Source organism: Balearica regulorum, chromosome 24 (genome assembly GCF_011004875.1).
Source record: "Balearica regulorum gibbericeps isolate bBalReg1 chromosome 24, bBalReg1.pri, whole genome shotgun sequence".
NCBI lineage: Eukaryota > Metazoa > Chordata > Aves > Gruiformes > Gruidae > Balearica > Balearica regulorum.
Window position 1 is genome coordinate 6,954,267 of NC_046207.1, and position 13,389 is coordinate 6,967,655.

At 54.9% G+C, this 13,389-nt stretch overlaps 2 protein-coding genes across 14 annotated transcripts in view; one reads left to right on the top strand and one right to left on the bottom strand.

The window, feature by feature from the left end:
- Nucleotides 1-9,758, top strand: part of MAPT (microtubule associated protein tau) — a 56,112-nt gene extending 46,354 nt beyond the window's left edge. For 6 of the 7 annotated variants that reach the window (XM_075775397.1, XM_075775402.1, XM_075775396.1 and 3 more), the window contains 3 exons: nucleotides 2,954-3,035; nucleotides 3,640-3,752; nucleotides 6,485-9,758. In XM_075775397.1, the coding sequence (XP_075631512.1) occupies nucleotides 2,954-3,035; nucleotides 3,640-3,752; nucleotides 6,485-6,700 (411 nt within the window). In that variant the 3' untranslated portion in view covers nucleotides 6,701-9,758. Of the gene's footprint in view, nucleotides 1-2,953; nucleotides 3,036-3,639; nucleotides 3,753-5,847; nucleotides 5,996-6,484 lie in introns of all 7 variants that reach the window. The other variant, XM_075775401.1, reaches the window with a different exon arrangement.
- A 1,249-nt stretch (nucleotides 9,759-11,007) lies between these two features.
- The window catches only part of KANSL1 (KAT8 regulatory NSL complex subunit 1), a 100,644-nt gene continuing 98,262 nt past the window's right edge, over nucleotides 11,008-13,389 (bottom strand). For all 7 annotated transcript variants that reach the window (XM_075775338.1, XM_075775337.1, XM_075775342.1 and 4 more), the window contains one exon: nucleotides 11,008-13,170. In XM_075775338.1, coding sequence (XP_075631453.1) covers nucleotides 12,922-13,170 — 249 coding nt within the window. In that variant the 3' untranslated portion in view covers nucleotides 11,008-12,921. The remainder of the gene's footprint in view (nucleotides 13,171-13,389) is intronic.

The following is a 13,389-nucleotide window of genomic DNA, read 5'->3' on the forward strand; positions in this document are numbered from 1 at the left end:
CCCAAACAGTGCGATCCAGGGTCTGTGGTTGCCTGGTCTGCAGCCATCTGAGGAAGCTATCTGGTGCCCCTCAGATGTTGCCGATGGATTTTCTTTGTGCTGTTTTTGATCTCTGTGGATGCCCTCCCTGAGAAACTGAGCATTGCAGAGGGCTTGGCACATAAGCATTGTGACATAACTGGGTTTGCAACCTCCGTCTTAAATTTTATGTTGTTCTGCATTTATTTAATGGGCCAGAGGAGCTGCTTTGCGGAGGTCAGACCTCTGTGAAGCAGGTTCCATGTTTGTTCTGCTCTTTCTTACCCCAGGGTCCTGCACTGGCTGGGCCGCCTGGTGTGTGGTGGACCACTTGTTACGCCAGGAGTTAGTGTTCATCATGAATCATCTGTGCTGTGGCTGGTAATTAGCTTTAGCACAGGTTGGTGAGCTCATCCTTTTCTCCACTGAGAGCTCACACTGTGGGCAAGTGTTTGTAGCTGCAGTGGCTGCAGTGGGTTAAGAATTATCTGGATTTTTGGCTGGAGGTTGTCATCCCTCCCCAGGCTCTGCCAGCAGTGAAAATCGTGTGATCACTGTCTGGCTGCGTTGACATGGAAAGCAGCAGCTTAGCTCTGGGTGCGGGTGCTCGGAGCAAAGCCATGTGCTGACATGGCCAGAGCACGGCCGCACAGGCTGTGCTGATGGCAGAGCTGCGCCTTGGGCTCCTCCAGTAGAGGGGCAACGAGAGACCACCGGGCTTCAGTGGCCGTCGTGTCTTAATCCTCCACAACGCTGTCGGCAATGACTGCCTGCCCAGCCATTGCTGCTTCAAGAGAGCGATTGCTGCAGTAACCTGGGGTTGGTATCCTTTTTTTTTTTTTTTTTTTTTAAGCCAGTGGATGCTCTGACAAAGTGATGCATTAGGCAAGATTTGACCTAAGCATTGCTGATGCTGAGAGGTGGGATCCCCAGGTCTCTGGCACTGGTTTCCCTAGCAAGCAACTCTGTGCCCCTTTTCCTTTCTTGCTAAAATGGGGAGGACCCTTCTCTGCTCCCCAGCAGGATGGTAAGGGTTAACAGAATCCTGTCCATAAAACAAAGAGAACTGGAACGAGAGCAGAAAGTGTTTCAGTTGCTGGTTGCTTGCTCTGGAAATGGGAGGTCTTTCAGTCCCAGGTCCCAGCGGTGCCCAAATTGCTTATAGACCCGTTGGGGTCACGGCTGGGATTAGAAGGGCGCCAGCTGTCCTTTTGGGGTCTGTTTCCTGCTTCCCGACTGGATCTAGCTCTCCTCCTGCTCTTTCCCCAATGCTGTCTTCATGTCTGTCTCTGCAGTGTGCTCCCAGACCCAAGGGTTGCTTTTCTCCCTCTCTCTGTCTCCACTCTCTGTCAAATGTTCCTTTTGGTGTGTGCGAGCATCGGAGACAAGGCAGGCCCGCATGCATGGTGCTCTGGCTCCATACCCGTGGGACGGTGGCACCGAGCCTCTGTTCTCCCCCCTCCTTTTCCTGGCTGCATGATGGAGCGGGGAGTGTTTTTCAGTGGTGTGCACAACTACAGTCCGACATTTGGCTGTGAGGGTGATGGGGCCGGTGGACATGGAGCTGACGTGAGAACTGAAGGATGCACCTTCACCCCAGGGCTTTTGAGCCAGCACAGGGCACTCAGGTGCGATGGAGAGCAGTGGCTACGGCAATTCCTTTGTGCTGGCTTTTGGCCACCTTGGTCCAGAGTCTGCCTGGCTGCTTGGAGGAGTCAGCTCCTCTGCCAAGGTCCCTTTGGTGCTGGCACATCCTTCCTGAGATTAGTAAGAGCAGCACACCCACCATGGTGTTTGGTGAAAACACAAAGAGCAGCGTACGGTCCCCTTGAAATCCAGGCTATTTCTGAGCGCCAGACACTTCCCAGTGAGTAGGAACCAACCTTGAGGTATTGATGATCCGATTTCTCCTGCACAGCCTCACTAACTATAGCAATAGCCGATTCACACCCAGCTGTGAGTCCAAAACCAGGGTCTGAGGTAACTTCTGGGGGTATGGGGATATTTTCTCACCCCCTTGTCTCCTGCTCCTGATGTAGCTGATGTGTACGTGCTGTGGTTTGCCGTCTCTGACACACCTGATGGTTCCAGACCTCTCCAGTCATTGGTGTTTTCCAGTGTGGTGTTTGACCGCTAATGTAACCACTAAACAGCTCCATGTTAACCGTTCCTTGTGTGTGCGTCTCGTGTAACCTGGTTGTCCGTGCGCAAGAGGCCGCCGGCCCCACGCCCAGGCATGCCACAGCGCCGTGGCTGGTCTTTGAATGGGGCGGTTTAAGTGGAATTACTGGAGCCCGTGTTCAGAGAGTTAATGGGTAAAACAAATAAAAACCAGAGCATAATATCATGAAATACTGTTGTGGTTCAATATATTATAATTGCCATTTTAATTTATATTATGTGAACTCCTGCCAGATATTTAGACTTTGCTTTTTTTTTAACCCTTATTTCCGTTACAGCATTTTTCAGAAATGCATATTTTGGTCACTCTTTTAAAAGTTCTGTGCACATTGATCATTTCTGTTCTTTCAGTTTTTGTGGACATAAGCTTTATGTTTTACACCAGAAAAGGTATTTATTTTTTATGTTTTTCTCTCTGGTATATCTCCTCCTTTTGGATGATGTGTATGCAAATCTTAATTAATTACCACTCCACTTTCTCTCTCACTTAAGCACTTTAAAATTGCCTCTACTTCCCTCCTCTGTGGAGAGGTGATCTTGTGCATGCTGACATGTTAAGAGAGGCTACTGCACACGGGCATTAATGATCTCCCGTTTCTGATGACACTTTCTTTTGTATTATTAATCTTACTGGGGTTTAAGCTGTCCTTTCCCTTGAATCCAGATCAGGTGCCGGTGTGTGTTGTGCCTCCCCCTCCCCAGGCTGCCCGTGGTGGCAATAAGCTCATTGCCTTTTCCTTTCTTGCACGGACAGGTTCAAATTGTTTACAAGCCGGTTGACCTGAGCCATGTGACATCCAAATGTGGTTCCCTGGGCAACATCCATCACAAACCAGGTACCCTTTGACTCCACAGCATCCAGCAGCACTGGGTGCTGGTCCTTGGGAGCTCGCAGGCTGCGTCGTGGTGTGCATCTGGGTACAGGGAGAGGGTTGGGGTAGCGCAGGGAGCAAGGGGAGACATGTGGAACAGTGACCGGAGCATCAGAGTGAGCCCTGGGGTGCTGGATGCTGTTACCAGCTCTGTCACTGCAAGACCCTCTCCAGTCTGCCTGACCATGCAGAGCAAGGAAGGGATCTGGCATGATCCATGGACACCCTTGTCTGTGCCAACACGTTGCTGTAAATGGGAAGTGTTTAGGAATAAATGGGGGGAACTGCTGCTGTCTGGCTTAGCTCCCTGCCCTTGGTTCTGTAAACCATTGGGATGTCAGCTCTGCAGCGTCCTTTGGAAGGTCTCTTTACCCTGGTTCCCACTTGCTCTGACTCCTGGCTTTCCCAAATCACCATGGGGTCCCTCTTGCTGCTGTTTTCCTGGTCCTCAGCCTCAGCAGCGCTTTGCTTGAGCCACCTCGGAGCAGCAGCTCAGACCTGAGCACTTTCTCTCCAGCCTGCCCTGGCCAGCACTAGAGCTAACCCCACTCATGCTCTTCTCTTCCAGGTGGTGGCCAGGTGGAGGTGAAATCTGAGAAACTGGACTTCAAAGATAAGGTGCAATCGAAAATCGGGTCCTTAGATAACATCAGCCACGTCCCTGGAGGAGGAAATAAAAAGGTAAAGGGACACTGGCTCGTGAGCAGGCATGATGTTCTGCTGCGAGTGTCTGTCTGCCTTGTGAACAGGCACGCAACCAAAGAGTGATTGAAGTCTGGACTCGAAGAAGCTCCGGCTCACCTGGCTCCCCATATGGCCTCTCCTCTCACCAGGCAGCACTTCTTCCCCAGTGCTTGAAATGATTTGCTGCCCGTGTTCTAGCGTGGGGTGGTGTGTGCACACTCCTCCTTCAGAGGACGAGAAGTGCCCTGCCCCGGGACAGGCACTCAGCCATGGCCAGACAGCTTGTCCTCCTGCCAGTGGTGTGCTGCAGGCAGGCAGAGCCAAGGGCTCCTGGGCTGCGTTTGCCAACCCGGAGGACTTTGGCTGGAGCATGGCCGTGGCAGAGCTGCGAGGATGGTGGTCTCTCTCTGTCCTCTTCCCGGCCCATGGCCACCTGAATGAGTGTGGATGTAAGCAAGATCCTCTCCCGTGGTCTCCTGCTCTTTCTGCTGTTCTCTGAAGTTTGTGCAGAAATATGTGTGTCTCTCAAACCTTTCACATTAAGGAGTGCCACCATCAGCATCTGCTCTTGCACTCTGCGTTGCCAATTACTCCCAGCAGTGTGGCCAAAGCTGGCGGCTCAGGGTGCTGCCTAGGTGTTGGTTTCCCAGTGAAAGTGGAGCATTAAAGGCTTAGCTTTATTTAGAAAAGGTGACTTTGCAGTAGGCCATCACTTCAGAAGAAAGGTGATCTCTTCTGACTTCAAATCTCAGTCTCTCAGCTGAGACTGACCAAGGATTCTGTACAGGGAGTGGTGCACGTTTGAGGGACACTTAAATTGGAAGACAGAAGTCAATCAGGTCAGGTGAAATACTGAACTTGGGGTGAGCTGGTCCTGCTGGAGGCTTTGATGGTTAATGCACAGTAAGTCTTGCCTAAGTAAAACACCTCTACAACCTCGCTTCAAGGACAGCCAGGTCCCTTGCAGGCAGGGGAGTGGGGGGGTTCAGCTAAACACAGAGCTGAGACTCCAGCCTGGTGATATGTGTGGTTGAATTGCTTCAGGGAAAAACAGTTTTTAATCTTGCTTTTCAAACACTTTTTTCTCAATGGGAGGGGAAAGTTCTCTTTTGGCTCCTATGTTGTGGCACTTCGTTCTTGGCCACGTTTTCTCTGTGCACCTCCCAGCTCTTCATCTTCCTGTGGTGCGCTGGCCTCTGACTGAGGGATCGCTTGACTTCCTTACCCTTCTCTCGCTGCTGCTACGCATCAGACTGCCCTGTGCTTCACTAAGCCCATTTTCATAATTTTTATGATTACAGTGATGATTCTTTCATCATATCCTGGCACATTCACTGGGCCATAGTTTGAAGAACTTGCCCTTTGGAGGGGGAAATTTATTTGCAAGGGTGTGACCTGGCAGTGGCATCCCCTGCCTTGGCCTTCCTGCCTGGCAGTTGCCCACACCCCACCTAAATACACACCTGGAGGAGGTTGTCGCTGTAACTTGATTGTGCTGCTGCCGTGGATGCTTCCCTTGTCCAGCCCATTCCCATTTCCACCTTGGCACCAGGGACCACCCTCACCAACGCTGCTGAGGTGGGACACTATTCACAGGGTGGGGACAGGACACAGTTGAGCCCCATCAGCTCTCCACGTAGAGCGGCTGTGGGTGGCCCCACTGCCCCTTCCCCAGCCTTGCCCATGTCCCCAGTCCCCTCCTTGCCCTGTGACACAAAAGGTCCAGATTTGGACACATAGTCCACAGCTCTCCAGGCTGAACGCTGGTTCATGTGCCACTCTTGTACTGGGTCTCCCATGGGGAGCCGGGGTGCTCTGCCAAAGTACCTGTGCTGGCAGCATCTGCTCCCCTTTGCCGCATACAGAAAGCGTTCCTCCCCAAGTCCAAGGGCAGCTGCTGTTCTTCCTGTGAACCAGTGAATGGCCCTGTTTTTCAGATCTTTTTCTCCTCAATTTTCTGTTTCTTTATTTTTTTGGCTTTTTCCTTCTGGTTGACATATATTGGATCTTGGCGTTTTTGTTTGGGTTTTTTTTTTGTTGCTGATGCATTTTCTGCACCCCCACCGCCCTGGGCGGGTTTCTTCACCTGTAGAGAGAGAAAGGCAAGGAAGATAAGACCTGTCCCCAGGCTGCTCGGACTCCGAGCCCAGACCCTGCTGGGCTCCAGGCCCTGGTGCTGGAGTCACCCACCCCCCCGGAGAGCCAGCCCCCAGCCTTGCACTCGGCTGGGGAGAGCACCAGTAAGTAACTAACCCGATCCACTTCACCTCCCCCTCCCGGCCCTTGCGCTCACCAGGAGAGAGGGGTTTGGCTCCTGGGAGCAGCGGTCTGTGCCGTGGGTTAAGGGAAAGCCTTACACGCCATATGGGGGGGGGGGGGGGGGGGGTCCCACCCTCTCTGCAAATCTCTGCCAAGGGAGTGGGAGCAGCCCAGGTTGTGCCGTCTGAGTCCTGTACCTGGGACCACTGCCACACCGGGCCTGGGCGCTTGGGAAGGATCTGGCAGCATCCTGAGATGCTCTGGTCCTGCTGTCCCCTCTGGTTGTGCCTGTTCCCTGTGTGGGCTACTGAAAAGGACGTGCTTGAGGACTGGGGCACTGGGGGCATCAGGTCAGTGAACTGAGCTTTCCTCGCATCTACACAGTGGCAGTGACCAAGCAGATGGTTTGCACGTAAAACTGGCCTTGCCAAATGGTGTCCTGCATCGTCTCCGTTCTCCTCTCGTTTCAGATTGAGACTCATAAGCTGACTTTCCGCGAGAACGCCAAAGCCAAGACCGACCATGGAGCCGAAATCGTTTACAAGTCCCCTACCATCTCCGGAGATGCCTCCCCGCGCCGCCTTAGCAATGTCTCCTCCACCGGCAGCATCAATATGGTGGACTCCCCCCAGCTCGCCACGCTAGCCGACGAAGTGTCTGCTTCGCTGGCCAAGCAGGGCTTGTGATTGGGGCATGGCGGTCAAAGATGAGAGAAGACAAGAAAAAAAAAAAAAAGAAACAAAAATAATAATCTGGCCTTCTTCTGTTCCTTTTACAGCTGCTTCCCCATCCCCTAACTGGTTAATGATTTAACCTGCTTTTACTGTTCATTCAGCTCTAGCTCCAGGACTTCAAAAATCAGTGACACTATGAGGTACAAAACCTCCTCTCCCCCAGCTCCTCGGAGCGCACAGCCCATGCCTGTCCCCCATGCCCTCCCCTTGTCCCCCCACAAGGTCCCTCACTGTCCCGGCCCTGCCTGGGGCCACCTGCCCTGGCAGAAACCCCCCCCACTGCCCCGGGAAGGTGGGGAGGCGGGGGTAGAGGAGGGCAGCCACAGCATGATGCTGACCTGAGCACCCCACACGGCAGCGGGAGGGCCTCACGGGAAGGGGATGGCACCGTCCCACACTCGTTGCCCCCAGCGTTGCCTGGGCTGGAGGTCTGGCCTTGCAGGCAGCCCAGGTAGTGGGTGCTGCAGCCAGGGACTGCAGGGAGGTGCCCTCCCTTTCTGCACTAAATTTGCCTGCTGAATTGGAAGAAACCTTTTGTTTTTACCTCTGAAAGCCGAGATGTGTATGAAGATAACTGCCAGGTATCCCCTAAACCTGCTCTCAGCTCCGGCAGCTGGAGTACTGGCGAGGCCGAGGTATCCCATTGCGGAAGGGGCCCCGGACGGCTGTTCCCCTCTCCGTGGCTGTGCTGGAACTGCTGAGTGGATGAGTAGAGGCTTTTCCCCATTCCTTTGGCAGCCCCTCGTGTTGTAGAGTAGATTTGTCTGTATATGCTTGGACCGTGCCAGGGTGATTGTTTTCATAAATGAGCATGTGTTTAAAAAATAAAAAAATGCTGTAAGTAGTTTTGAGCTGCCCCATGCCGGCTCTGCCGCAGCTCGGCCAGGAGGGCCCAAAGGGGGGGCTTTGCCGAGCTCTGGGTTGTGCCCAGACCTGGCCCCGGTGCCGCATGTCTGCCGGGCACGTGGGTGGGTGCAGAGCTGCTGCCCTGCTCCCTGGGAGGGCTGGGGGGCTGCGTCGGGGCGCCCCGGCTCTGCGCACCTCCCAGGGCCTGGGGACACTATATGAGGGGTGCTCGCAGCTCCAGGGCTGGCATGGCCCCTGGATTTGGGTGCAGCTTGTAACATTTTTGGGTTGTTCTTTTTTTTTTTTTTTTTCTCCCCTGCAAGGTCAGCTAAGAGATCGCGGAAGTGGCGGCTCGATGGCTCTGCTGTTCTCATGCCGTTGGCAGCGGTAGGAGACAACCGGGAGGACGCGAGGGGAAGGCGCGAGGGAGGTTTTAGCTGGTGTGTGATGGTGGCAGCTCCCCCAGGGCCCGTCCTGAGCTTGGGGGCCAGAGGCTGCTCCGGGCACTGAACCCTCCCCACCGCTCCGGGGTGCTCTCCTGGTTTGCGTTTGCAGCATGTTACCCCTCAGGGTGTCTCCTTCACCCAGCACTAGCCCTCCCCCCAGCACCACACAGGGGAAGAGAGCTGATCGAGCCATTTCTTTTGCTGCTTTTGTTCCTGTGGCACCCTAGGGAGCACGAGGGGGTGGCCTGGGGCTGTGTGGCACCCATGGCCGTCCCTTCCTTCTACAACCAAAGAGGCTGAGGTGCGATCAGCACAGCTCAGCGTGTGTCCTCCCTCCTCGTCTCCCCCCCCCCCCCCCGAGAGGCACCAGCCGCGCTGCGGGGATAGAGCTGGCAATGGCAGGGAGGGCGGAGGGGTGCTCAGGGGGGCCGCAGACCGTGCACCCCAAGGGCCGCACTGCAGGGAAGGGGGGGCCAAAATCCTGGTCTGACTTGGGGGGCTCGCCGGGGCGTGGGGCACCCATCGTCCTCGGGACGGAGGCTGAGGCTGTTTGGAGCTGTTAATTGGGGCAGGGCAGCGGTTCCTCCCCGGCCAGGCCCCGCTCCCACCCTGCGCAGGAGCCGATGAACCTGCCGCGCTGCTGCGGCCTTGGCACACCCTGTGCGGGCTCCATCGGGGTTTTCTGAACCGTGCTGGGCTGCTGCTGCAGGGTGGCAGCCCGAGCAGGAGGGTGTCTGTCCAGCGCCGGAGGAGGACGGTTGTGTCTGGTGGGATGGTGGTTGGGAGGGGAGGGGGGTCCAACCCTTGTCTCTGCAGCCCCAGGAGCTGCTTTACTGCTGGGGAGAGGCTGGCCCAGCACCAACAGGAACAGCCCAAGCAAAAGCCCATGTCCAGCTTGTCACTCGCTCTGTTTCAGTTGACTCTACGATTGTAAGACTCTGTACTCCAGTCTGTGACTATCTTTGTATCGCTGTAGGACATAGGACCTGCTGCGGTATTTTTGTCCTCTGTAAAACGAGCCAGTGGGAGAACCCCCGAATGCCGGTCACCCCTTTTAACCCTTTTTGGCTGCAAGATGGCGCGTAGCTGAGCTTGCCTGTCCCGGCCCTGCGCCACCCCCAGCCCCTCGGTGCGGCACCTGAAGGACACCGACACCCCAGGCCAGGGGTGTCCTCGGCGTGCGGCGAGCTCCAGCGAGCAGCCCCTTCCCTCTGCCGACATCCTCGGCTGAGCATGCGTCGCCAGCCCCGTCTGCCGTCCTTCCTGCACCCCTGCGGGGGCCACCGGGGGTCCCGGGACTGCCCTTTCATGCCCCGCAGCTCCTGCTGTCCCCTTCCAGCAGCCCGAGCCACGTCCCAGCCCCGACCCCACATTCAGACCCAGGCCTGAGGCTTCCCACGAGCAGCTGGACAGACTGACCCATGGCTTTTCCTTTACTCCACACGCATCTTGGTCTGAAAAGGGTTAAAACCGGCACTGATTCAAAAACCCATGTTTCTGCACTCAAAACAAAAACACTTGTTAAATGAACTCCCTGTGTCAGACTGCCGGCGGTGCTGGCAGCCCCGTGTTCCCCTGTGCTGGGGAGGGAAGGTTTGATCTCAGTGTATCATTCTAGCTTAGCTTCTGTCTGTGAATGTCCATAGTGTATCGTGCGTTTTAACAACTGGTTTACACTGTTGCCGTAAAAGTGGATTTGGAAATAAAGTCATTACTACGATACATGCCGACTCTTTTGCACAGGGGGAGGGAGCCGGGGAGCTGGCACCAGGCAGGGAGGGCCCCTGCACCAGGCTCAGGCTGGGTTTTGGCCACAGCGAGGGTCGGGGTCCAGCCTCTCCCCTCGGCAGATGCACAGATTGGGATTGCCAATCCCCCGGCAGCCGTACCGCCAGCCTGGCCCCACTGCCAGGGATCGGCAAAGACAGGCAGGGACTAGGATTTTCTTCTTTTTTCTTTCAAGCACCAGCCATGACCACAGCCCAGCCTGCAGCTTCACCAGCTCCCCTTCCCCGCAGGGAGGCCGCACGTCTTCCTGGGGCAGGCTGGGTGCAGGAAGGGGAGGCCCTGCCCAGCGGGCAGCGCAGAACCAGGAAGCCCACCTTTGATTTTTGACTCAACAGGACATTTTCTCTGCCACTGACCGCAGTGTCCCAGGGCTGCTCAGAGTCGCAGCGACACCTTATTCCCTTCCCCACCTCCAGCCCGCCGCAGTCGCGGCTCTCGCAGCCCCAGATTCCCGGTTACCGGCACCACGGTGCCTGCAGAGCGGCACCACGAGCCCTTTCGCTGCTCCACACCTTCCCCAGGCCTCGGCCGCCTCATGCAGGTCAGGAGCTTCCAGGGTGGCACAGCTGCCGGTGCGGCCACGGCTGCCACCATGTGCTTTTCAGATTGGATTTCTGCTCCCGTTAATTACTTGTAATGAACCAGGCGATGCCCAGGTTACTGCCTCCTACTACTTTGATAATCTAACTAATAATCACCTGGCACCTTCCTGTTTCCTGTCCGCTTGGGTAACGAGGAACAAAGTATAATTCTCTTATCTTGAAAATTTAAGAGCACCCAAGGAAGTCGCCTCCCACCACGAACATTCAACTTGCACAGCAAAACCCGCCACGAGGACAATTTGCACAAACGGTACCTGGGTGTGAATCGCCAGCAACCGCTTATGCCCAAAAATGTAAACCAAACCCTCGCTCGCCTCAGGCGGTTTGAGCGACACGAGGCAGAACTTGGCTCTCGTGAGCTCCCAGGGAAGCCTGAACCCCCTGCAGAACAATTCCTCTTTTCCCTAATTGACAATAACGGCTGAGAACTAATTGGGGGGGGGGGGGGGGGGGGGGGAAGAGGCCACAAACACGGGTGGGAGGGAAGCGGCTGATCCGCCTGCGGCTGGGCTGAGCATGCGACAGGCCTCTTCCACTCCCCAGCCCAGCATTTCACAAACACACATTGCATAGAATATTCTGTTTTAATTTTTTTTTTTAATCTTTTCTTCTTTTTTTTTTTTTATAAGCACATTTGTGCTTTGCCAACAGAATCAAGACATTAACAAAGATCAGCTTCTCGGAAGAAAAGCATTTCTATATAACAAGGACATTACACAGCTCAAAGCAGGAAAAGAAAATATTTACAAAATACAAGGTGGTTTTTTTTTTTGTGGTTTTTATAATGCTAAAAGGGTTATTCAGAATTTTCAACCTTATAAATAGAAAAGCACTTATGCAGAGGGATATGGTAGCATTGTTGGTTTTTTTTAAAGAAACGATGACAAATCCTTTAAACTAGAACAGAACCAAAACCACTAGATAATGTTGAAAATTGTGAAAACCCCAACCATTAAGCAGTTTAGCTACTATTTCTTTACGATTACAAAATGGAAAAAAAAAATATGTCCTTTGTATTTTTTTTTCCTTTTTTTTTTGGTGATGTGATTATACATAAGACAGGCACAATGCTAGCAACAGGACAGGGACCAATAGCCACACCGTTGGGATCAGAAAGCGTTACAGATGGGAACGGTGTGCGGGATCCGGGAGTCACTGCGGGTGCGGAAGGACCGGGGTGGGGAAGGAACAACAGCAAACTTGGTTTCAAAATAAAATACCTGTCAGGAGGCAGCACGTCGGACCAACGACTGGGAAATGAAACAGAATCGACACCCGTTCTCGGACCGTGGGTGGGAGTGGAGCGAAGCAGTGGTGACAGATCCTGACCCCCCCAGCGCCCCACACCCACCCTCCTTCCCTCTCGCATTTCCCCTTTTTCTGAGACCAAACCTACGGGGACCACCCCGGCGCCTCAGCCGAGCCCCCCAGACCTGCCACGTCCCGCTCTGGGCACGGGATGCTCCCTCTGCCGCCCGCCGCTCTTGGCGGCTCCTTGGTGCTACAGCCCAGAGCGGCCCTCGCCCCAACTCCCCAACCCTACGGGGGGACGCGAGGGCAGAGCTCAAGCGCCGGTCGCAGACCCGCATTTCCCAGCTGAAAGCTGCCGCCAGCCTTGGCCAACAGCCACATCCCCGAAGGGATGGCGACTTCTGCTCCTGCTCGAAGCGTCCGACCGCACTGGGCTGGGGACTCCCCTCCCCGCCTTCGACCCTGGAGAAACAGGCAAGGTGTGGACAAGGCTGCTTCCGAAATCCCACTCCTCCCACACGGAGCTGTGCGTGAAGCGGCTAAAAGGGTCCTTCCTTTTCCCCCGACAGACGGAGCACAGCCAACGGCTGCTCCCAAACCAGGGGAGAAGGAAGGAGGCGGTGGAGGCGGGCGGCCTCGGGGGCAGAGGGGAGATCGGGGAGGGGCAGAGTCACCTCTCGGGATACCTGGAACTACAACCTAGGGGAGGAAAACGCCTGAGGGCGGAAGTGCAGGGTGGGCACTCTGCATGTGAGGACAGACAGACAGCTAGTGAAGGCTGCAATCCCAAGACATCACTTTTCACCACTAATTTCACTCCACTAAAACCTTTCAGGGAGGGGGAGGGGGTAGCGGGTTAAGAGAAAAAGACACCCTTTTGCTTGAGAAAAACTATCCCCGAAGTCTGCTAGTCAGCTAAATCCTGTGCTCTAGTTTTATACACCTAAGAAGGGAGGGGAGGAAAGAGGGAGGGGGGTCTGGTGGGCTGCTCCCCTCCCGAGGCTTCACTCCACTGGGAGGAATCTGGGGGCTCTCATTCATGTGACAAGGAAACATGGAGAAGAAAAAAAAAATAAACAAAAAAAAAAGAAAACAAAAAACAGTTTCTAAACTCCTTAAATTCACTAAAAACTGTGAAAATTCCCAGCAGGATGTTTGAATATCAAACGCAGATTTTGGAAGCTTTAATGCCAAGAGTTAGTTCTGTGTGTTGGTTTTGCTCATGTCTTCCCGTATGTCTCTATCTGTGCGCTGGCCGCTGAACTGCTGCGGAGGAAGAAGAGGAGGAGGGTGTCACCAGAGGGGTTCGGCTCTTGAGGCTGGCCAGGTTGGGCAAAGCAGAAGTGCCATCGGTCTCCCGGGAGGATTTACTGCCCGACGTGCGCCGGGTGCAGCGCGACAACCGGTCTTGGGGGTCAGATTGGTCCTCACACTCTGTCCTGGGATCGTACGAGAGTGGGAAGGTGCGTCGCTCCCAGGGCTGCACAGCCTAAAGGGAAGAGACACCAGGCTATGGAAAATCTTCTGGAAAAGCTTGCTCTTCTGCTCCCCCTCCACGCAAGACTCTGGCTGCCCACAGCCACAGTCGGAGCGGGCAGCTCCACGGTGCCGTGCCAGCCACGGAATTAGCCTAGGCTCCTTAACAGCGCATGGAAAGCTTTGGCACACGTGGTGAGGACACGGCAGCCTCCAAACAGAACCAACCGCT